Source organism: Dermacentor silvarum, chromosome 8 (genome assembly GCF_013339745.2).
Source record: "Dermacentor silvarum isolate Dsil-2018 chromosome 8, BIME_Dsil_1.4, whole genome shotgun sequence".
Classification (NCBI taxonomy): Eukaryota; Metazoa; Arthropoda; class Arachnida; order Ixodida; family Ixodidae; genus Dermacentor; species Dermacentor silvarum.
In genome coordinates this window covers 53023771-53049629 of record NC_051161.1, presented here as the reverse complement: position 1 = coordinate 53049629, position 25859 = coordinate 53023771, and the positions used below count along the sequence as shown (strand labels likewise).

Here is a 25859-nt window from a genome sequence, read left to right as displayed (position 1 = left end):
CACAAGGGGGACTCGCAAATTAGATTGGCCCGCTCCAAATTTCGGCAGTCACGACAGAAGTATTTGCAGACGCCACAACAGAAGACGTAACCCTATTCCGACCCTTAGGCTGCGTACTTAACGATAAACTCAGTTGAACAAGATGTCCGGTTCGTTTAAAAATTTGCTCGTACAACCCAAGCATACCTTGTAATCTTGAACACCGGAAGTCTTAAGAGCACTCTTCACGCAATGTGTTTACGGAGACAAAACCGGCTAACGCTTTCACGCAGGAATGCAGTTGTCAATGCAAGCGCATATTAAGCCAGCGCAGTATGCCACAGACGTGCCCCTGCTGACCACGGTCACCAAGGGTCCACATGCGGAAGTTTTCGGACTCACTGCTCAGGCAGGATAACAAACATATAGCCTAAGTTCGCGTAGAAATCGTAGCGTAATATATCCGCTGCGTGAACCAGTTAAAGGACGTATAGAACTTGCACTAATGCAGACACTACTGTTTCTGCATTTGAATTTAGTCACAAACACGCCAATCTGAGACGTTACACGCACTGTCTTATACGTGTACATACTGTGCGAGGTAGTGCCCATATGAAGCTACAGCATCGCAAGAGCGTCGCAGGCGCGTAAGCATCATAGTGAATGTACAGCAAGTGCCAGCCGAACTTCGGTATCAGCGCAATACAATTTGACAGCCGGCGCTGAAAGCCGGTGGACAGGTGTACCGGCGCTTGATCAGTTCTCTCGCCCCCGTATACGCATGCAAGGCCGCGCGCAATATCTAAACGACGTTTAATCGATGTCGTGCCTCCCAGCCTGCTGGCGCGCGCACTGAAGGCCTCTCAACGCAAGCTGCTGACGGCAGCTACAGCCGTGCATAATTTCATAAGCGCGTCAACTCGCGGCACACGCCGCCAAAACAAACGCTTCTGCGAGACGTTACGCGGCCATTCATATACACAGCTGACACTCTTCCATGTCGCGTCACTCCGTTAAAACAAGTGGAGCCAAGGTGTGCATTCATATCGCGAGCCAGCTGCGACGTCGCAGCATACTGCCGAGTATCGACCGCCTACAAATCTGTCACCCTCGCTCATGAGATCACACCCCTGCGTATACTCATGGGTACAGAACAATATGAAAAAAAAAATAATAATAATAATGCAAGCAAGAATTCGCGTAGGCACACTACCAAGTGCGTTTGCTGCAATACATTTGGAGGCGTTATGTTTATCGTCCTGTCAATCATACAGTTATCTGACACTGCCCATATGCGAAGCGAATGTGATGGAATCTCGACCACGGGTAGCATAAACCGGAGCCCTGGGAAGATGAGAGACGCGTCCGTCCATGCGGGCCCGGAGGCCCACCACAAGATATATATATATATATATATATATATATATATATATATATATATATATGAAACAGCGTGTTTTGAAGAAAAGAAAAATGTTTTGTTTGAAATAACACCAAATTCACGACAACCGACAAGCGTTTGGGCAAGCCGTTTCGGCGCCTCTCGAGGGATTTGGCGGCATCAAGCTCGAGTAATGCCACGATAGGGAGGCGGCTAGAATGCGATAGCTATGCAGGCAGATTCGAAAAAAGGCGAGTGCTAAAATAGAGAGGGAGAGAGAGACTTGCTGGTTAGAAATTGTCCCGATTAAAAAAAAAAAAGAATAAAACGAGAATAAATAGCGTCAGAAGATGGCCAGAGCAGTGCGATAATTTCCTCAGTGGAAAGTCGCATATAAATAAAAATAGAAGCAGGATGTTATGACGAACCTGGAAAATGTACGAATGCATAAAGACGTCATTCGTTAATTGGAGCAAACGATAATGCATGAGGTGAAGCGATGGCGCGCGTCAGATACGAAGCGAAAAAGAAAAAAGAAAAAGCTGTGCGCGACATACCACAGCGGTTGGGAGCGATGCGCGAAAGAAAGTACAAAAAAAAAAAAAACATACAGAAAAGGAGAAATATGGAGGTCTGGCCTTCCAGTGCTTGCATGTGTGCCAAAAGAGCGGGGTAACGGTCTACCTATTATAGTAGTATTGAAATAGTAATAAATAAAGCGCAGTCAGACTGACGCTTATTGCTTATTACAAAACAAAAAACAATCATACAAAATAAAAAAAATTGTCGCTTTTCGCATCAACCGCCGGAAGGACGCCATTTTATATACCTATCGTGATAGACAGCATATAGGATTTGTCTTTCCTGTTGCTTTGAAGAACGTCTTCCACGTGAGAAGCGATGTACTGAACAAAACAGATGAATATCCTCGGGTGAGTGAGGGGAAGAGAGGACGGTAAACTGAACACGACGCGCGTTCACTCAAATATCACGACTGACAAGCGCATTTCAAGTTCCCATCTTACTGTGACCCTTTTTGTCTTTCTTCACGATTTTCACGGAAATGCTTTGCGTCACCATGCTCACTAATAACAATTTTTTTTAACATTCTCGAACATTCGTAGAGTTCTCGTACTCCCTTAAAGACACGGGACACTGGACGACGTGCCAACACCTCCACTTACATATGTACAGTCAACATTTCCCCTTAATAATTTCTCTCAGCTACAGCCGTGCGCTGATGTCGGGCCCCCGATGTAACCTCGCGATTCTGCTATTAAAAATCCACCTTGATCTAACTTGTAGCAACCTTAATCCACCTTCATTACCTGCTTTCTTTCTGCAAGCACCGTAATGATATGGTCGACTGTATATGGTATACTTGTTAATTGCGGCAGCTGCAGTGGCCTACTTTCTGCACGGACTGTATGATACGGCCGACCTACTTCACCTTGATTCACTTTACTCCACCTATCTTCTGTATTACTACTGACACCATACAAGACGCTGATGACGTCAGTGTTACAATAATTTTCTTGCCACTCGTTGCCGGCAACACCGGCTTTTCTGGTTGATGAGACATATGATGCTTTCGCATTAAAAGTTGCACGCATATTACATGACGCTCTCCAGCGTGCACCCTCCTGAGCAAATTCGGCGCGTCACTAGAACCGTTCTGCACCTGTGCGAGCAGATCCGCTGCCGCTCTCAGTCAGCCGGAAGCAGTCTGTCTTAACCGAACGTCAGTCAGCTTTACAAAGACAATTGTAATGGTGGACAAACTCCCGCGTGCGCTTGGCCACAGAAAAATTCTACGTATGAAGCCAAATTGCCATCTTGACGTGACCACACCATAACCAAATGCCAGAGCGCCTCGGTGCGAGTACATGAACGAGGTGCAAACGTGAGCCCGGTTGGTGTAGCCTACTCCAGATTTCAGCCGAGCAGCGTTTAGACGACGTAAAAGGAAATGAAGGACAAGTACATGGCGCTGCGCACATCGCACGTATACGGAGAACCAGTCGACTGTGTTTCGAGTACTCTGTTTCGACCAACCCGACGCTTAGCCACACTGCATAGCCCTCGAACACAAAGGACCGAAAATACCGTAAAAGCAGTGTGCCGACGTCATGTGACATGCATTCTAGGAGCGTACCGATGTCACGTGATAGTACTCTATAGGCTTCTCGTTTCACAACCCCACCTGAAGCTGTGCGATGATTTCTTGGTGTCGCCAGATTCGCTGACACCGAGTCGTGAGTGTGCCATTAGCCGGTTTTTCGCCGATATAAAGAGAGTTGACGCCTGCGATGATTCTCCGGCAATGTTCAGCTTCGGTCCCCGTCTAAAGTTTCGGTTTGTTTGAACTGGACGCGAGGATTGTCGCCGACGGCTGCAGGGACGGCATAGCGTCTGTGCAAAGAGCGCGGCAGTGGGTGGAAGCGAAAGCGAAGAAACGGCACGCATGGCCTCCCAGGCGCGCGCAAATCTCGGAGGTCATGCGGCACGCGCTGAGGAAAACGAAACTATAGAAGCGACAGGAGAGGGTGTTGACAGAGGCAGGAGGAGGAAGCATCGCGTTCGCAGCCAGCGACGTGTGCACAAAGAAGGAACTCGACAGGCGCTGGACGAGCACGGAACGTCCAGCGGAGACGTGTGCGACGGGACGCCCGTACCTCGGCAATGCTCAATATCGAGTCTCGGATCGAAGCTCCACGTCGACTCTTTCCAGTGAGATCCGCCGACCCATGAGCGAAGTAGTCACCGCGAGTGAATAACGTTCCTCTTCGCTTCTTGAACTATCGTTTCGTAATCATCAAGGACACCGAGTGAAGGGCCGGGTGACTTTTTTCAAGGTACTCGTCATATTGTAGGAATCGCCAAGAAGCGTTATCTAACACGCGGCGGACACTTCAGTAGAGACGCAAATCATACTGTGGGTTGCGCAATGTAAGATTCGCTGAGCGCATGTCCCGATTTTAGTCAGCTTCTCGTATACCGCGTATATCACACGTTTGCGCTTGAACGCTACGACTGCTTTCTTTGACCTCGTCTCACCTGCCGGTTTTGTATCATCATCAAACAGTTTCATCGTTTTCGAAACGCCGAGGACGAAGGTTCGCCAACGTTTCATTCACCATAAAAGTAATACCCATCGACACACTCTTGGCGAAATGCGTATACAGAGCGCGGGTCCAGATAGGCGAGGGGGATGCGCTTAATTCATTCGCACCGTCGGCGCGCCAAGTCACGCGTCAGCCTGGCGACGTACTATACATACGCTTGTGAAACCCGACTCGGCCAGAGACGTATACACGAAGGACGCGACGGACAGGCGAGTCTAAGCCTATACCGTACGTGTTGGGGTGGCACAGACAGAATCGCAAGCGCCGGACCACGCTTTATTGTTATTTTTTTTTTTCCTCACTTCGCTTTGAAGTGCCGTTGCACACGCTGTTAAGAGGGCATTTACGCCTGCAGCGGGAGAAGAGCGCGCCTTGCTTGCACAACAATGACTGCAAGGCGAAAGAAACCGCGCGCACGCGTTGACCTTCTCCGACGCAGAAGATGCGGGCCCGACATCACGCATGCAGCCGCAGTCATCAAGGTGGGCCTTCTTCGTAACCATCAGAGGGCGCCACAGTAAACCGCGAGACGCGTTGAGAGAGGAGCGTGCGCCTGCGACCGTAATTATGGAAGCTACGCAATGCGTAATAAGGGGAGCGACCCCCAACGAGGAACACGAGAAAAGCGTTCTATAATATTACAAGAGCTATTCGGCATAACGCGCGCGGTTAGTTGTTCAGTGCGGGACAAGCTATATAACACGTGCAACGAGACATTTCAAAGATGACGCAGGTTCGTGATTATTTTCCGAGGCGCGCGCAAATTGATGCCCGGTCGAGCTGTAACCTCGTGCAGATGGAAGGTTCAATAGAAAACAAAGGGAAAAAAACTAAATACTAACCCATGTCAGTGCTGATTTCCAACCATACAAGGAAACAGTCTGACAACGCGGCGGAAGTGTTCGCGTTCCGCCTGACACAGGCCTCACTCGATAGTTCAATCGCACGATGTTGAGGAAGCCGGGTTCATTCACCGGCTTCGAGCAACGTCAAACAGCCCTGATCGACAGCTGTGCACGGGGAAAGTTCCGCAGAAAGCTCGAAAGAAGGCGTCGTCCAAACAAACACTCCTAATTGAACACACTCTACACGCGGCCGCGATCCGTCTTGGAGAGCCCGTACAGAGCAGACGACAAACAGATGTATACAAGACGACGGCGCCAAGCCGTGGTATAATAATGGAAACTAGAAGCATAACCACTCGGGAATTTTTCGTATATAGACACGGCGACGCTCTGGCAGTGTATAGGCGCGAAGTGACGGCGATGCAGACGAGACAGCGGCGTCAATATATACACACCACAGAATAATGGAGATGCGTGTAAAGGCGAGAACTTCACCCTCACTTTCAAAAAGCCGGGACAAGCGAGCGAGCAGCCTACCGCATCAAACACGGCGCTGCACGGACGCGATCGACGTTTCCGCCACAATTGTTGTCGGCACCCTCCCACGCGGCCACAGAGTGGCATCGTGTGTGCTACTATACACGCGGCGGCGTGGATTGCTTCACCTATATACGCCGTCGGGGTCGACGTAGTCGTCGTTTGACCGACAGACAGACAGACTCGTTCGCCGGGGCTTGATCGACTCGTCAAGGGCACTCGACTGTAGGTATACCGCGAACGCCGTTCAAGCGACGCAGGGGAAGGGGAAAAACCTGAAAGCATCACGCACTGCTCACGTGCTGCGCGAACGGTGTAAAAGTCAGGTCCGACGACGCGGAAAGATGGAGAAGAAACGGTTGTGGCACTCGCACACACACCTGCGCGCTGCTTCTGCCGCAATCGAGAGGTTTAGAAATAGCGTATACCGAAGTGACTTCAGTGTACCCATGCAAGGAGAAGGATCAGCGACACTGCGCATGCGCGGAAGCACGAACTCGGCTTGGGTTTTCTTTTGTATAGAGGCTGTTAATCTACGATAACTTTGGGCGCGCCATTTATGTAACTCCCTAACGACTACAACGTCCGCTCTTTAGAGCGCGGCAAGCATGCTGAATCTCGTTTCGGTGAGTGTTGCGAAGATTTATGACATGTATAGTCATTAAACATTACGCGTCGTAACTATGATCCGATTATGAGGCACGCCGCAGTGGGGGAACTCAGGATTAATTTTGACCACCTGGGGTTACTTAAGTCCACTGCGAGGCTTAACGAACACCTCTGCCAAGGTAGCGGAGGGCTGATCTTCTCTCTTTGATAACGGTATGAGCTCCCTGTTCCAAACGTCCGCCGCCGCTTATCTCCGACTGCCGCCTAGGCAACAAAAAATATCAACGTTTACGGCTGGAGATCTTCTCCAAGATGGATACACATTCCGCAGCATTTAAAACGCTAACAGACACACTGTAGGCGCCGTTACTCGCAAGCGAACGCAGCAGATAAGCCACTCTTTCCAGTGCTAAAGGAAGTTCACGGTGAAGATCGGACAGATAGGAAAGGTGCTGGACTTACAACTGAGGTTTAGAATGAAGCAGTACAGCTGTGAGCGCGGAAAGAATGGCAAAATAAAATCTATCACGCCTGCTTGCCAATTAAAGGAATGCTCATGAAACTATTGTCTTGCCGAACGTCACTGCCGAAGTTGTCAGTTAACCCATTCGACCAACTAGTCCGCCTTTCAGCGTTAAATTTTGAGCTCAGCATGTTGCAGGATACATCGCAAAGTTCTGGTTCAGACTGGCGGCCCAATGACACAGTCTCTCGAGCATGATGTACCTACGGCAAGGACGGGGCAAACGCAATGAGTCTTTGTTGCAGACGTCTGAGGTTATCAGTGGGTGGTGCGCACCCCTAGTAGCACTGCGAAAGAGGCCAATGTCGGACCAACGTTGTCCGATGTAAAGCCAATAGCGGTCCAACGTCTGACCCACATTGACCCGGCCTCCCGCGTCGCCAGAGACGCGCGTTGAATTTTTTCCACAGACGCTTCAGCAACACCGTGGCACTACTCAGGTTCTTTATACATAGGCATTCAGAAGCAAGCGGTATTCTCTGTCTGGCGCATTAGGCGGACGCTACTTGATCGAAAGCCGTCGTCTGTGGCTCTGCTGTGTACAGAGTTCCACCCTTCCCGCTGACGACTGCAATGACTCCTGGACATGCGAGTGGCTAGAACGTGTCCACCATATACTCACGAAGCCCTGGATAGTCGACGTTCCTGAGGGGGGGGGGGGGGGGGGGGCAGTTCCTGCAGAAGATGGGCGGCCGTAGCCTCTTAAAAGGCCGAATACGTGTCTCTAGGTGAAAGTGCACTGAGAACGAGATATGGAACACTGAATCGAGCCTTGATCCATAATGAAATCGTGACTCCGTTTCCCTGATTCTGAACTTCCACGAGTGTTCGGGGTTTAAGTTATACGAGACGCGCCACTGGCGCCACCGGATGAGTGGTTTTGTTGAATAACGTTACCTCCCTTTCTCTCACTTCTTTTTTCCTGCGTAGTCCGATTGCACTGCGTTTTGTATTTCACCGATTCCGGTACGCCCTCCGAGCACCCTCCCTTCTTAACCAGGTTGGGCAGTGCTGTTGAGCGATTACGAGTGGGCGCGATACACTACAGACATTGCAAACCAATTAAGATAGCGGGCCCTCCCAAGGCGTCAGCGTCAACAGGAAGCTGTGGGCGCCTAACGACTTAAAAGTCGATCATCTGAAGGGGCACGGCGTACTGAATCACCAAGGACTTGCAACGTCCGTTATAGCTACGGCAGAAACGGCATCCTAAGGAATGGAGAATAAAGGCACAAAAGCAAGGAGTGATAGAGCCGCCGTGAGTTATGACCCATTTGGGGCGTGTTATCACAAAGCCTCCCAGTCACGCGATCACGCGGCTGTAGCCAAACGTCGCGTTGCCACGCGCACGTCACACCTCCACTTCGCTCTCTTTTCATAGAGAGAGTGGAGTAGAACGCCTCCTCTGCGCACGTGAGCACACAGGCACGTGCTGCAGCTTCTACAGTACCTTTAACGCCTACTCGCACGTGTTTCACGACAGCCCAGAGGGCTCGAGAAGCTAGCGTTGGACTGAATGGAAGCAAAGCGCGCGGCTATGGCAACGATGACAGTATACACAGGTTAACGCGAGCACCATCAATCACACTTCAGCGAGCACCGAGCCCTGTGAGAGAGCGATAATTTTTTTTCGGCGCGGTTTTCTTTCGTTCGCCTCTCAACGCAATCGCATTATACAATCTATAGTATTAGGCGAAACCACACTCGCAGCTTTCTCCCTAATAAGGAAAGGTGTAATACGGGGGGTGTGCGAACGCGTGCCCCAAGCTTGCGCTTTCTGAACGGTGAGCAAGCACACGAAAAGAAAGAAAGAGAGAGAAGAAAGAAAGAAAGAAAGAAAGACGTCTGGCATAATTTGCCTCCCGTAACGTCAGCGCGGAATGAAAATGGCGAAAGGGTGCGCATTTTCCTGTCTCATCAGAGAGATAGAGAGAAAGAGATGTTCAGGCCTAGAAAGATGAGACGCGTGGACGGCCTATTGTCGAGATAAGTGCCTCTGCCCCTGCAGCGCAAGCTCCGATGACACTAGAAAAAGAAAGAAAAAAAAAAAAAGCGCTGCGCGGTACCAGGAAGTCGGGAGAGGTCAGTTCCGCGCACGTCCGTTTTTCAATTCGGATAGGCTAGTTTACGAAAGAAACAAAAATAACAACGTGCCAGAAATAGCAACGGGGAAAGTAACCCGCGTGCGGTAAAGGCTTGCTCTACACTCGAAAATACCTGGGAAGCGTGCGTGCGAGGCGGCGGAGTGCAATGCATACGTGGCTGCACATATGCTGGCGCGTTCAATAACGACGCGATTGCGCAGACCGTGCTATACGAAGACACTCGCGGCATTCCATCAGTCACAAGGAACCGCGTTTTGTGCGAAACCGTGGCCCGTGCTGTACCGTCACCTCACACAACACGCACACGTATACAGATGGCGCACATTGTTCGTGACACGTTTCAAGTCTCAATGAATGAATGAATGAATCGTAAAGACAACTCACAGATCAAAGAGAGAGAGGGAGATCACATGTAGCAGTCATGGTGAGAGTTGAAATGGTTAAATGTCGACCAGAAATGTCTGCATTTGCATTAGGATCGGTATTGCGTAAGGATCAGCAGCACGTACATTGCGCGTCCACTTAAAAAGAAAATTCGACCTCTCCTGCCTAGCGTTCGAATCTCCAGGCTGCTGCCATCTTCTGTCGGACGGCGAAGGGCACGCTGACGGATCCAGAGAGTGTATATATGTGCTGTAAAATGCGATATGACGTAAGCGACTGCGAACCGCGGGCAGCGGGATGCATAGAGCGCATCAGCGCACGTGACAAGAGGAAGGAAATATGGGCAGCTGGGGTGCCAGAAAGAAATAAGGGCTCGCTTTTGCCGGCTGCCCCTGCATAGTTCAGGATAATAAAAATAAAAAAAAATAAAGTCCATTTAGCGAGAACGTGTAGCCGTTAAACGCAAAAAGAAAATGAAGCCCCTTTAGCGGGAAGGTGTAGCCGTTAAACATCGCGAAGGCCTGCGAAGCGAATGTAGTACGAGCACGTAAGAACAACACGGCGATCGCAATAGGAGTGATTACGTTTTGTAAATCTCTTTTTGCTATTGGTTCGACGAAGGCCGGCCATAAGGCATATATAATTCCTATTATTATGCATACATTGCTCAATGTTTGGATAATGCTTGATTTCAATTACTCAGCCTGTAAATAAAATACCTTGTATAATAACTCGTTCTAAGTAGCCATATTTGGCTGATATTGTAAGCCTGAACATAAGCTACGCTGTAGTTCGTATATTCATTAAAAGTAGTGCCCACACTCCTTTAAAATGCCTTCACAAGCAGCAGCAGCAGCTCCGGGCTCCGCGCCCAGTCCCGCCACGAATATAAGAGTGGTAATGCGTGCGAAATACCGAAGATCAATTTTCTTTTGTTTCTTTCTATAGCCGCTTTTACGACAATACAAGTAGGGCATCAGGGCAGTGCTGTATGCGTGGCGTTTACCTGTTGAGAATATGCCTTCGCCCGAAACAACCCGAAATTTGTTTCGAGCGAGTGCGTTCGTCAAGTTCCTCGTCGTTTCCTCTCTCTCTCTCTCTTCCTCGATGCGATACGCCATTGTTTGCATGCACCGCATGAGTCGACCTACGCCGCCTCGGTCTACCCCCCCTCTCCTAGCGCACTAATACCACGTATCGCATTCACGTAAACGGCGCATCGCATCGCGCTTCTAGCGCAAGATACTAATGTAAACGGCGGCTGTAAAATACGTCCCTAAAGGGTAAGTCGACTCACGAGGTATATGTAAACTCTGGCGTATCGCATCGAGAGAGAGAAGAAAAAGTGAGATGGCTTCCGGCATGTGCTCTCTTCCAACTCGCCAGCGAAACGCACCCCGTGTGAACGCCGTCGCACAGTATTATACCGCAATGCGCTAATAAATGCGATACGCTATATATACTGTCGCATTCACGTAAATACGCGGCTATACCGAGATGGTCGCCGCAGTGACTATGCCACCTAGCGGATTCGTCGCTCGTGCGAAGAGTTCGTGTTCCGAATAGCGGCGCACACCGTATACGCAGAAAGAGCTATAGACGAGTCGACGGCCGTGTGTGTCACGGTGTAGTTGACATTTACTGGACGACCTGTACCCCGTACGTATTCGCTCACAAGCATGCAGCTGTTGCTTCCACAGATCCCCCGCCGCATATCTGTTTGTCCAGGAACGGCAACGTAAACGCGCCATCAATCATCGCCGCGCGTCGACAACACGGGCCGAGTCAGCGTGGCACTTGCCTCAGGCTCGAGAAATCCACGGGTTTGAACCTTGCGTCACACGCCTCCTCCCCCCCCCCCCCCCTCCTCCTTTTGCTAGGAGCTTGTCCCAAGCTGCGATGTACCTTGCGGTATGATTTTGCAAAACCATGCCGTAACCCTTTCAATATATGCAACATGGGACCTTTTGTAATAATAATAATAATAATAATAATAATAATAATAATAATAATAATAATAATAATAATAATAATAATAATAATAATAATAATAATAATAATAATAATATAATAATAATAATAATAATAATAACCATGATGATGATGATGCAAAATAAACAGAAAGGAAGAAGATACCTCGCTAACATCGTAAGAATTGATTTATTAATTTAATTATGGGGTTTTAAGTGCCAGAACAACGATACGATTATGAGGCACGCCGTAGCGGGGGACTCGGGGATAATTTGGACCACCTGGGGTTCTTTAACGCGGAGTTAAATCTAAGCACACGGGTGTGTTCGCACTTCGCCCCCATCGAAATGCGGAAGCCGAGGTCGAGATTTGATTCGGCAAACTCGTGCTTAGATAACCCAATAGCTAAGCACCCCTAAAAAAAAAGAATTATAGGGTTTTACGTGCCAAAACCAGTTCTGATTACGAGACACACCGTAGTGGGGAACTCCGGAAATTTGGACCACCTGGGGTTCTTTAACGCGCACCTAAATCTAAGTACACGGGTGTTGTCGCATTTCGCCCCCATCGAAATGCGGCCGCCGTGGCCGGGATTCGATCCCACGACCTCGTGCTCAGCAGCCCAACACTATAGCCACTGAGCAACCACGGCGGGTTAAAAAAAATTATTTGGCAAATATTGTTGCGGGGAAACGTTTGGTGAGCTTATTGCTAAGCTTATTTTTGTCTATATATGCACCATACTAATTGACGTTCGTTGTTGCCTACTAATTTATATATAGTTGTCTGATTTGCTGCGCTAGACAATGCTGACCTTCTTTTCTATGCCTATTGTTTAATGTATCCGTACTGCAAGTCTGCAACCTGTTTAGTTATAACGAAATTCTTTCACTGAGCGTCATCTGTAAGGGGCACGGACCCAGTCAAGCCTGTTAGATTTTTTTGCCCGCGGCCCCACACATCCCGTGATGTTTTTGAATAAAGTGATCCGAAAGTGACTTGATCCTGAATGAAGATGTGGGATCAAGGGATACGACGAGCAGAAACATATGGTTACGGGATTTACGGCGACGGAGTGCGCATGACTGTGAAAGGTGGTGGTTTTGTAACAGTGGCAATACATAGGCAGTCTTCCCCCAGCCTTACAGACTTCTCGAACACTACCACCAACTTCCCTCTTTGGAAATTTAAAGCAACACTAAACAGAGAAAAAGCTAAATAAGTTATCTCTGAAAACTGCATTTTCGTTAATTTCGTGGTAAGGGGATGATTACTATTGAAAATAAAACGAAGACCACACTTGAATCTTTTGAACCGCGTGCCGGGATCCCAGCACCGGTTCGTCAGCATGACGTCACCGATTCCAAAGTATTTTCTCGTGCTTCTCGGTGAGGGAGAGATGGATGTTGGAGACCACCTGAGAACATCTGGTTACCGCTTTGCTGTGGAATAGCTCTGTCCACCCTCTACACGCTGCCCAAATTTCCGCGACGGTCGATACCAGCACCAAACCGCGAAGCCTCTACACAGATTCACGACAACACATCAGTCTTTATAGAGATCGATAAATCCCAGGATAGTACACGGAGTGGCCTCTACCGCTGTATTTCGCCGGAACTGTTCCCAGGAAATGCAGGCCTTCCACCCGCATATTCGCTCGTCCAGCTTCTCAGTCGAAACAGCATATGAGCCAGCGGCGAAATACCATCACCGTGTGAGCGCGCACGTACTTTTTTTTATAATTTTATTTTAATCTGCCAAGCAAAGGGGGCGCGTCGCTCACAATGGCGCGGTGAGGGAAACGCGAGCAGCTGCGACCGCATCTGCGACACCTGTGACGACACAGCACCTGGGAACCGCGGCGGCGACAACGATCGCTCACGCGACCGAGGGCGCGCTCTGTCACCGAGAGCGCACGCGCGCACGGGAAGGTCTGGATGCCTCGAGGAGTCATCACGTGAGCCCCACAGACGCGAATGGCCGCGGAAGGCTGGGGATGACGCGATGTCTAAAGGCATGCAGAAGGCCTGCGCTATGGCTGACATAACAAGGATCAGGCTGACCAACGTGGAACGAAAGGGACCGCGAGGCATCGGCGGTGACCACACAGAGTTTCCTCAAAAAAAAAAAATTAAAAAAGTAATTGAATTATGGGGTTTTACGTGCCAAAACCGCGATCTGATTACGAGGCACGCCGTATAGTGGGGGACTCCGGAATAATTTGGACCACCTCGGGTTCTTTAACGAGCGCCTAAATCTAAGTGCACGGGTGATTTCGCATTTCGCACCCCCCCTCGAAATGCGGCCGCCATGGCCGGGATTTGATCCCACGAGCCCGTGCTTAAGAAGCCCAACACCATAGCCACTAAGCAACCACGGCGGGTCCTACAAGATTCACTAGAGCTAGTGTCTATGGGAAATTAATGCAAACATAACGGTTCGGCCAGCATGGAAATTGTGGGTATTGCATGGATTTGCCTAAGCTTCGTCCTTATGGCTTAAAATGACTGTGACTTCGCGAAATTGATCATATTAGGCAACATATTGAGTTATATATACAACGATTCGTAAGGGTACGCATGCGCGCTGAAAATAATTCCGTTCCAGTGCTTAGAAGAATAATACTTGGAAAGTTTGGAAAAACGCGGCATTAATGACGTCTGAAACCTCAAGCACGAAGGTTAAGGCGAGCGAAAGTCTATAGAGACCACGGCATCAGCGAACTTTTTAAATTTTGTTCTAGGCAAGCCGTGCAACCTGTAATACGTTGCATTGGTCTAACGTAAGCCTTATGACTTGATTTCAGCCTGCATGTCTAGGCTGCTAATACGTGGAAAAGTTTCGCGGCATACGTGGTATTCAAACTTTTGCTCGCGACTGTACTATACCCATCATCCCCACGGTAGCTTGAAGGATTACAGCGCTACCAGAAAAAGGGCCTCCGAAATTGGGCTGCCCATAGTACTGGCGCTGTCTCATCTCGGAGGCCTGTCTCGTTTCTGTTGCTTTCCACGTTGGTGGAAAGAAACAGACGCCATAGAGGTCGTGGTGACTACACGAGAAGCTACTCCACCGTGCAAGCTCGGATAACTCGGGAGGAATGCCATGATTCAGGCAGACAGACCTGCAGCCCGGTGGCGGCTTGACGATAAACAAACGACTTTAACATGAGTCCGACGCGCGATATGCGGCGTCAACGTCGCGTTCTTCCCTCGTGATTCGACGTTCCGATCTATGTAGCGACCAAAAGGAGGAAATGAAAGTGGTGACGAATGTACGGCTCTGGCGGGTTGTGTAACGCGCTACACACGCGACGAGGCCTGCCTCACACGAAGCTGGCTCCGAGCGCCGTGTATGACAACTGTCTATTCATCATCCCTGTCTGAGTAATCGCGCAGGACGGTCGATTTAATCGAAATAAACGAAAACTTCGGCTGTTTATGTGCAACGTCTCTAGACTGCACGTTGAAAAGTTGTATGCAGCCTCTAGACTCTTAGGTTCACAATAGCCACTTATAGATTGCCATGGAGTATCAAGTATGGATAGCCATAGAATTCATAGGAAGTGGAAGGTATGTTGACGTCAATATTGTCGAGCGTCTACCGATTTTTAGGCTTAAAGAAAGAATTTCGAAGCGTTATTGATCTAACCTCTGCCATTCTTCGCATTGTATATATAAGTTTGTTATCTTTACCAAGGCATTACTATGTCAAGACTTGTATTCGCCCAGCTGCTTGCTCTTTCAATAGGCCGCAGTATGTTTATAAATAAATAAATAAATAAATAAATAAATAAATAAATAAATAAATAAATAAATAAATAAATAAATAAATAAATAAATAAATAAATAAATAAATAAATAGCATTAGGCCTTATTCATCTACATGTACATACAGATGGATGTCCAGTTACCTAAAGTCTGCACAACTTTCTTTTTCCCTTCGCGTTAATTGATTGATTGATTGATTAATTGATCAATTTATAATGATTTGTTGATTGATTTTAAACAAATAAAGTCACACGAGGGCTATGAGAGCCGCCGTAGAGGAGGGCTCAGAAAAAGAAGCGTAGCTCGCACTGGAGGCGCAATGCTAAAGGGACAGCGGATCTGATGGGCACCTAGCTAGTCCTGGCTTTTGGGCTAGGCTAAGCACTACCAAGCCATCCCCAGCATTTTCCGGAATTAAATGAGTGTTGATCGATTATCGATTAGCTATTGATTGGCTATCGCAAGGTATTGGCCACGCATTTGGGCTTGGCTAAGCACTACCAAGTCGTCCCCATCATTTCCCGGAATTTTTCGGATTAGCTATTGATTGGCTATCAATTGCCTATCGATGACTGACTAAGCTTAAGTAGTCACAACCGTGCTTAGCTAGACTTCGCCAGGCTCAGCTTCGCTAGTTCACAGGTGTGTGTGTCATTGCGCTTGGACCCTTTCTGCATTGCCGCCAGGATCGGCCCACGGTTTTGCGGCTCACGGCACAAATTACGGCCGGCTTAAACAGCCCCGCTGTTGATAATTACGAACACCTGGAGTCTTATAACGTGCCCATTGCATTTCACTCCCATCGAAGTACGGCCATCCCGGCGAGGAACTGATGTTGCGACACCTTGCGCTCAGCAGCACGAGGCTATAGCCTGTGAGCCTTTCTCCTCCCTCTCTCTTTCGCGTTGTGTTTGTTTTATTGTTATTATGGAAATGAAGGAAAACGAACTGGCTCCATGCAGTAAGCTAACAGTGGTGGCGGCTACTCCTTTTTCACATTATAGTAATAAAAAAAGCGCAGGTAGACGACGCGACGGAGGCCGAGGAGGCGTGCCGTCGTCCCTACATTTATTTGGGAAAGCGGAGAGCGGAGCGGCGGCTGCAGTGACCACTCGAGGTCCCGAACGAGAGCGCGTTCTCTAATGCTCATGACTCGAGCCATGCGAACATATGCGGGGCGCGATGGCGGCTAATGATGAGGCAAAATGAAGAAGATGACACTGGGAAAGAAAAAAAAAAGTAGCGCAGAATTAGAAGATACAGTACAAGCTCCGAAAATCAAACACGATTATGGATACGAATAAACGCGGTCCCAGGTGTAGTTCCGAGATACGCAGGCACACAGCTGAGGATGATACGCATGCGGCGGCGGCGGCGACGACAACAACGACAACAACATTAACAACAACGACGACGATGACGACGACGAAAACGACTTGAGAGATAGCGCTTATTTAGTCCGTTAGACTAACACCCCCGAAAGTGAAATAATATGCATGTACCAGCGAGGCAACTCCCAAAATGTTCATCACGTCGTGCGGGGTTTGAGACATTTAGGGAAACGGTATCGGCCCGAGGAGGCGGCGTGCGACGTTCGCGGACTGCAGGGTCCGACCGCGCGTTTTAGCGTCAGAGACACTTACATATCACAATGACACTTCGCGCGGGAACCTTCCATAGCGAACCACACTCAGCTCCCACAGCCCATACCCACATCCCCAAACAGACCTAGAGCCGTTCACGTAAACAACTCTCTTCGTTACTCGGTCCGGTGCTTTGTTCACTGCGCCTTGCACTCGAGGGTATTTCCCGAGCAGGATGCAGTGAACGGACCTTTTTTTCCCGTGAACTGCACCCTACATATACGGGCGCGCAAGATTCACTCACGGTGCGAAGCCGCACTGAGTGATCAGACAATATATCAAGCTTCGTCGCTTTCGCAATGTCAAGCTTCGTCACCGAAGAACAAAGAGAGCGGAGAGAGTACCCGCAAAAACCCGCGGAGCAACGTTCCCTAGCTGTTGCAGCTGTGTCGTACCGTCGACGAGCAGTGCGCAACTCGTAGATCAAAAAAAAAAAAAAAGAAGAAAAAAAAAAAAAAAGAAGTAGACAGGAAAAAGTCTACGCGCATAGGCCGCGGTGGATCCGGCGAAAGCGCCAAGGCCGACGTTGCCAGTGTAGCGTGGAAACCGAACGGCGCTTGACGCCTGGGGCGACGCAAAAAAAGTACGAGTTCGCTCGAACGCCTTCGGTGATGCGACGCTCTCGTGATGATGTACCGATTCGATTAGAGCGCTGCACAGGAAACACTGATTGGTTGAGTGAGGATTGAGTGAGTGACTGGCTTTTAACGTTCCGAAGCAACGCCAAAGGCTACGAGGGACGTTCTATAGGAGAGGGTTCCGATTTGATTTTCAGCACTTGGTGTGATTTGTGTCAGCGCGGACTTATTATTATTCACGTAAACACATATAGACACAACACAGTGCGAAAGGGAAACGAGTCAGCAACTTTCTTCTTAAGAGGACATCGTGCCCACCCACTGAGAGAGAAAAACAATTGAAGTAAGCAAGGAAACGTTGGACCCCCATGACAATGCGGTCACGGTGGCTTGCCACCGTGACCAGTGGCAAGCCACCAAAATATTGCCCTTCACGCTCTAAAGACTGTAGCGAACAAGAGGAAAGACTTCCCTGCCCAAAGTGCAAAATTACATAAGAAGCAGTCGACGCAGCGCATCTACTTTGAAAGTACATTGCCACAAAAGTAATGCGAAGAAGGCACGTTCCTCTAAGGCACTAAATTCCCTACCGTAACTTTCTCCCTTTTACATCATGAACTATGGTCCAGATTCCCTGCATGATGTAGGAGATGGAAGCCAATCCAGGCACGGAGGGCAATATTATTTGTCTTTGAAATAATGACGTCCATACAACCACCACCCTTTACCAGTGGCCGCAGCCAGAATTTTTTTTCGAGTGTGGGGAAGGGGGAGGGGCCACGCGCTTGACCGGGTACGGGGAAAGTGAGAGATGGATGAAAACAAATGGGGAGGGGGGGGGGGGGCACCGCCTCCTGTAGATAGCAGGCCTATGCGCTCTGCTTTATGACGTCATGCTACTTGGAGCAAAATATCCATTATCAAGCAGGGCATCACGAAAGCGGTGGCGTCAAAATCGCCGCAGCTTACTCGGGAGCGTCCTCATCAGATTCTATGGCAGTCGGGCGAGGTAGCGTGACGTCATAGATCGAAGTGAACAGGCCTTGTGCTATCTAGGAAGCGTTGGCTGGGCGCGCTCCATACTGAAACAAATTTCGGAGGGCACGTGCTCGGTGTGCCACCCCCTGGCTACGCCAGTGACCCTCACCCTCCTTGACTTCGGCCTTTCTACAGTGAAACCCCAATTTAGCGAAGTCAATGGGGACCCGGGATGCATTTCGTTAAATTGATTGGCTTTCACACATTAAGCTCTCCGAATATGTAAGCGTAAAGTTTTTAACAGAACTTCGTTATATCTAAAATTTCGTTAAATCGAGGTGTGACTGTATTACTGAAGGTATCCGGCCAGGCATCTTAGTGCTTGCCCGTGACCGCTGGCCCCATCCCACAGTTCAGGCGCAAAGCACCCCAGAAGCCTCTGCTTCGAAGACGCGCCGCTAAGACGATTGCGGATGATACGAGCGATCGGATGTCGCGAACGAAAGGTGCCCAAAGAAGGGCATAGAGCACACGCGCTGGCCGTCACTGCGAAACTGCGCGCCGGAAATCAGCGTCCCAATACGCGCGTCGTTATGCAGCGACACGGCATAACGACGCGGCTAATGCGATTCAAAACAGATTCGCGGCGGTACCGTTCTTGTTTGCGTAAGGACCGCCTTTCGGCAAAGTCCGTACCCGCCCGCGCTGGAGCTGAGGAAGAGCCTTAGCAAAGCGCTCACTTAAACGTTGCATATGCACCGTGGAGAGAGCCACATTCAGCAACGGCGACAGCGATAGAACATAAAAATAGGCGGATCCCACGACGCGCGGTGGGAATAGGTGTAAGCGAATATTTCATTGGTGTTGGTGAAGAACGCTGTTCCTGCGCTTAGCGACGATGGTATGAAGACGGTGGAACGTGGCTAAGGCTTTGCGCCGCTTAGCTCGAGGTCCTGGGTTCGATCCCGGCCTCGGCTTCTACATTTCGGTGGAGGGCGAAGTGCAAGAACGCTCGGGTGCTTCGATTTAGGTGCGCGTTAAACAACCCCAGATGGTCAAATTTAATCCGGAGCCATCCACAACAGCGTGCCTCATAATCAGATCGCGGTATCGGCACGCATAATCCTGCAATATAATTAATTCGTTAATTACCAACAAGTCATCGGCATTTTGTTGGACATTGGTAAACTCGAACAGAAACTAAAAACCGAGCAACGAGCAATAGACAATAAAGGGTCGGTGTAGCGTTAACAGACAGTAAGACGCCAGTATGTCTGGTTTAAAGAGCAAGTGGGTGCAGCTGATGTTCTATAGCTGAGATTATAAGAGAAACAAGTATAGCTGGGCAGGTCACGTGATGGGTAGAATGGACTAGCCGTGGTCAAGTGGATGCGTATATACATGCCAATGGAAGGAAAACGCAATCAAGGACGCCGAAAGTTGGGTGGTGTGATGAGATTAACAAATGGTGCAGAAATCGCTTGGATGATGATGATGTGTGGCGTTTATTGGCGCAAGGGCCAGATATGACCAATGCGCCCCGACACAAAATGATGTGTCGTCAATGAATTCTGAATGAAATGGAAGCACTGAGTGTCATGGTAGGAGTAACATTGGAGTAAAAATGCCTAAAAATCACACGGCAAATGGCGTAAAATGTATACCTATTAAAATAACGACAATGACTAGTGTGGCTGTGACAAATAGCATTTCATTAAAAATAGGTGATGCGATATAACATATCAGGGAATCGCTTGGAGTCGGCTGACAAATGACAAGAATAACTATAGAGACCAGCTGGCAAAGCCTTCGTCCTGCAGTGGACATAGGATGATCACGATTCAGATGATGACGACGACGACGGACATTTCTGGAAACATTAAGTCCAAGTTTGATCTTCTTTTCGCCACGGCGGAGGAGACGTTCGTCTCGCGCATCACGCGACCAGTTATATAAAGACCGAGCGTGTCTAACGAGAAATCCCGCACTGTTTCAGCGTGCAACTATAGAGGAAGGAGTCACGGCGCCGCCAGCCCCAGCGGTGTCGCGCGCGCGCGCGCCGACTGGAGGCGAACGAAACTTGGAAGGCACGTGCTTCTTCCGAACGAAGAAAATAAGAACGACGAAGCAGCAGATCAGGCAGGCGTGATCGTTCGCTTCCCTGCAGCACGGAGAACGGAAACCGCGGCCCGCGGCAGAGGCAGTAGCAGCACTGGAAGAGGGGGGGGGGGGGGGGGGGGGGGCTGCTCTGGGGTGGCCCGCTTCCTTTCCGGCTGATCCCTTCCATCTCGCGTCACGCAGTCGTCGGTAACCCTTTCTCGCCACCGGGCGCGACTTCCTCCAACAGCTCTCGGGCTCGTCCGCTCAAAAAGAACCACCACCGCTCGGCGTAATACGCGCACCTCTCCAAGGAGGCGCTCCCGGCAAGAAATAAAGAAAGGAGTGAGAGACAATAACGAAAAGAAAGAGAGAGTGAAAGAGGAGGAGGAAGGAGGCGCCCCTCTTTGTTTTCCGCCCGAGCCCTTCTGAGCGGCCGGCCGGCCGCTCTCTTCCGAGAATTCTGTACGCCGAAGCGGCGACGACGACGACCTGATCTCTCTTTCCGCGCAGCGGATTCCTTGGAATGCGAGCTTCGCCTGCCAACCCCAAGCAGGCCGGCACGCGGGCCGCTCGTGTAACGGTGTTGTCTCCGAGCGACGATAACAGTGCTCTCTCTCTCTCTCTACATACCCTTTCCCCTTTTGGTCCACCGGTGCATAAGTTCGCGCTGGGAAAGAGCGGTGAAACAGAAGGAGCGGACCACTGGAATCCCGAAGAAGGAACACCTTTGCGACAGAACAACAAGAGGCTAGACAAAAAAAGAAGAGAAATTAGATCGGGCATGCAATGGTAGCAAAGCGGAAAGTGCGCGCTTTCCCTATTAGCGCGTTCTTTCTTTTTTTCTTTTAAAAGCAAAAAGGGGAGAAGGCGGACACGGCGGTTACGCGACTGGAAATAGGTTCGCCACGCTTAATTTGTTGCGGCGAGGAAACGCGGTCGCTCTGCGGTCAACAACGCTTGAATATCGGACTTCCACCCCTCTGCGCGTATGGTCCACGTTTTTGTAACTTCACTGCAGGACAATCGACTGAAATATACGGGCACGGCGATGACACCGATGAACGAGTTTCGATCAAACAAAATGAAACACTAGGTAATTCGGCGACGGTGGCGATGCGGGATTCATTACGTATAGCAGTACAGTATATATATGCTGCACTAACCGGCCCAACTTATTTCTACCTTACCGACAACGTACTCGTATGCTATACATCGCCTACGAGCAACGGACGCACTATCCTAAGTCACATAATCACGCGAAAACAACTAGCACGCCAGCATATCCATATGGACTTGTTGATTTATCGTCACAAGTCGAGTCACAGAGAAAGGAATAGCCCCAAATACACTAAATGACATGATAGGTATCTTTATAAACAGATGACCCAATGTTAGGGAACGTGATCCGCCGGGCGTAAAAAAAAAAAAAAAAAAAAAAAAAAAAAAAAAAAAAAAAAAAAAAAACCGACGAACGCAAAGGGCAATGGAGTTTTGATTCGCGCGCACGTATATTGTCGCTTGGGTACGCTATTTCTAATGACGCTTGGGTATTCAATTTCACGGTGTCTATGTGTCCACAATGTATTTTCAAATGTCCTATTGGTTTTCTGCGCTATATATACAGCTCGCTTTGGCCATGGGGAACTGCCGCACGTTCCCAATACCTTCGCATTATCATCAATGCGCGCGGTGTTCAGCAAAGCATACGGCGATAGATTGATACAGAAAGAAGGGGGGTGATAGGCGATGGAGTGATAAGGAGGAAAGATTCCCCGTGAACGGCATACGTACTCTCCATGCCAGAACGACCATGTCCTCGTCGTCGAGTCGCACCAACTTGGGTTTTCTGCGCATGGCACGCACGCTACGACGTCTCGAAAGCATCGCCGTGATGCCCATGTACGGCCGCTCGCTAACCACCAGCTCAACGCCGCGCACATGCAGCACAGCACACTTGGGTATATAAAAAAACGCGGTCGACGTATTGCGAGCACCGAATGTCGACAGTACACTGCCGCTATACCTGCTGCCTTTCCGGCCTACGTGCGCACGAAGCCGGAAAAAAAAAAGAACGATAAAAACAGATGAAATAAACGCAAGTGTCGCTGGTGGAGGCTGTCGCGGAGCGCCCTCGGTGTTTAAGCAACTACCGGCGATAACGTACACATAAAGCAAAGGTAAAGTGAAATGAACAAGACGAATAACGGAAAGCCCGTCTTCAGTGCCACTTTCGTCCGCGGAGGGGCGCTCCAGTCGGTTTCCGAGCACGCTCGACGTATACAGCTGGGGTTTCGAGCGCGAGGTAACAATTACGCGACAAATGAAAACGGCGCCGCGCACACACGTGAGGAACACACGCGGACGAACGGCTGCTGCTGCTGCTGCCACCACCAACACAGCTGCGGATAGAAATTCCTCGCCATTGCACAGGGGATGCGGTAACAGACAGAGCCGACTGGGGGAAAAGACGCGCCAAGAACACTGCGCCCCGAAACCCCTCACCTCTTCCAACTTAGGCGAAATGACGAGAAACCGGGAGTGTTCCTTGTTCTTCCAAGTATACAGCGCGTGGATTGCACGTTGGACGCGACACGCCACAGCGACGACGTCTTCGTTTGGAAACAAGCGGTACGAGTGAGTCATTAAAAAAGCGTTCGACTGAACACTTGACTGCGGTATTAAACATCATGCTCGCGCGCTATAAAGGCCAATACTAAGTCAGTATAGACAACTAACGTATTCTATATCAAAAGTTCAAAAATATATTCGCACTAACGTAAGAGAAATGTTGATTATCACTGGGAGAAATAAATGAAGGCGAAAGTTTCCATTTTCGATTTTCGCGCCGAAGCCTCGGCGCCTATACGTCAGTTTGACGTCACGAATTTCCAATGTATTTTTCTCGCATTAGGGCCGTTTCGGCTGACGAAGGAGTTCTCGAAATCTGCTCGATTGAGTCCTCGGTTCTCTTAAGATGGGGCGGGAACCTTCTTTATCGATAAACAATTAACTCGAATCGCGCAGGCGCTGTCAAAATGCTTGACGTGACTCGGCGAGCTGACGCGCAGACTTTAAGGCGTCGTGGCCACCGTATTTAGCTCTCGTTTCTTTTCTGGCGTACCAATTGGCTCATCTCTCTGATCTTTCAGTGGAAGCGTAATTTACTGACGCTGTTTAAAATTATATCGTTCTTCGGTGTCCACTTCAAGTCACAACTAATTAATTCTGTGATGTTCGCCAGTCAGCGTCAATCACCCCCGCGCCGGAAAAAGGCGATCTACGTAACCTCACCCTGATACCAGCATGCTTGCCCCGATGCCTCCCGCTAAAACTGATGCGGCGCAGTTTATTATAATTACTTTTTTTTTAATTTTCTTTTTTTTTCTTTGCCGGTCACTAAGAGAGGCCCAGCAAGGCCATGCGCAAAAGAACGATATATTATTTCAGCATAAGCATTGCGCAATTAGGGAATGTGTTTAAAGAAATTACGCACTCAAGGCGGGAGCGGATGCAGAGAAGTGTGCTTTGACACTAGTACAGCTTCTGCTACGCCTATCGGTCGGACTATAAAAACGCAACTCCGCTGAGACCACTGCACTAACACTAAGTGACCAAGAAACAGGCGTACGTAGATTAAGAAGGCCCCAAAAAAATGGTGTTCGACTGCGCGTGCACACGACAAACAAACAAACAAGGACAAATAAGCAGGTAATCTTAAAAGAGACTCAGTCTCCCAGATTTAGCTTGTGCACTGCATAGGCGTACTTTGTCCACTCCGAAAATCGCAGGGTTTTATTTTTATTTTTGTTTCTATTCTTTTTTTTTTTTCATATACAAGAAACCAAAGGGTCCCGGCCAAAAGGTGCTTCCTTGCACCTGACTGGGTCCGGGTCCTATACGAACTGCACACGGAGGAAACAGCGTTATACAAATCAAGGACATATTTCAATATCAACTCACATAGACAAAGAAAAAAAAATAATGTGCACAGGAAGCAGCAAACAGACAGTAAATAGAATTAAGCCCAATAACAGCAATGGGGGGATATTGATCGCGTAGTACACCAGCAAAGACGAACGTCAACACTTGTCCGATTCCGCAGACTGCGCAACGCGGTCCTCTATCAACAGGAACACCCAGACTCTCATTTTGAGCAACGAATAGCAGGGAGGTTGAGCGAGCCTGAACCCCTCGATTAAGTTCCAGCAAAACCGTCGGTAGAAACAGGCGAAGAAGAACAACTAAAATAACAACAAGAAGAAGAAGCAACAGGCGTAATGTTGTGCTGACAACTTTACCCTGTTCCAAGAGAGAGCGCCACAGAATGAAATCAAAGCCACGGCTTCGGCAGGAACACCGCTTCTCTGTGGTTCCACAACGGGTAGTGTCACGGAACTCTTTGACGGGAAAATCTGCAGCACCGACTTCCTCTCTCCCTGCTTTTGCATAGAGCGCTGACACACACAAAGGTAGGCAACATAGTCGCAATACCAGAAGCATTCACGACCTCGCATTCATTATCGAAGCAAGCGGGAAAAGGTCACGACGGAGCGGGAACCGGTGTTAACCACGAGCTGAGAAACCCTCCCACGTATGCATCCCTGTAAAGCCGTGCACTCAGGGTAAGCTTTAAAATGAAAGAAGCAACAAAAAAGTGCTACCTCCTCCCCCCCCCCCTCCCTTTCCCCTCATCTGTCGTGTCCTCGGGATCTTACGGAATTTAATGTTTACAGGGTGGCAGGTATGGCTCAGAAATATAATTGTTTTCCCAGTCATTTTACAAAATGACTCCCCCCTCCCCCCATTTCATTTCTTCTTTGATTTGTTTAAGTACCACGGTTCCATGCTCAAATCAACATTCCCAAAAACATGCAGAAAGTAACCGTCTCATGCTTGTATGGTAAAAACAGATTTGACACGCTGAATGTAACCTGTGATGAATTAGCACGTTGACGTTGGATGTTTTAAAATTTTCATTCCACTTTCGGTAGTCGAAATGCACTTCACGGGTACTTTCCGTCGACTGTGATGACACATTGTTCCAGATCGAACTTGTGTCAAAGTTTCTAGAAAGTTGACGGCAAAGAACGTGATTAAGACACCTCCATAAAGTTCCACGTGCATCTGATTTCCGTGTCTGGGACGATTATATTGCCTAACCGCTCCCGAGTTAAGTGTGAAAACAACTGAAGTCAATGTGCAAGGTAATGTGTACATGCGATCTCAGGAGAATACAACGGCGGGGGTACCGAATTAGATGCGCGCACGCAAGCACTGTTGACACGCGTAGATCTAACGCGCGCAAATTTATAATGATAATAACAATTAAGG

General features: G+C 49.1%; 1 protein-coding gene across 1 annotated transcript in view; it reads right to left on the bottom strand.

Annotated features, from left to right (window-relative positions):
- The window catches only part of LOC119461235 (uncharacterized), a 315477-nt gene that overhangs the window by 22658 nt on the left and 266960 nt on the right, over positions 1–25859 (bottom strand). The window contains exon 13 of the mRNA XM_037722465.2: positions 22552–22554. Within this exon, the coding sequence (XP_037578393.1) occupies positions 22552–22554 (3 nt within the window). The remainder of the gene's footprint in view (positions 1–22551; positions 22555–25859) is intronic.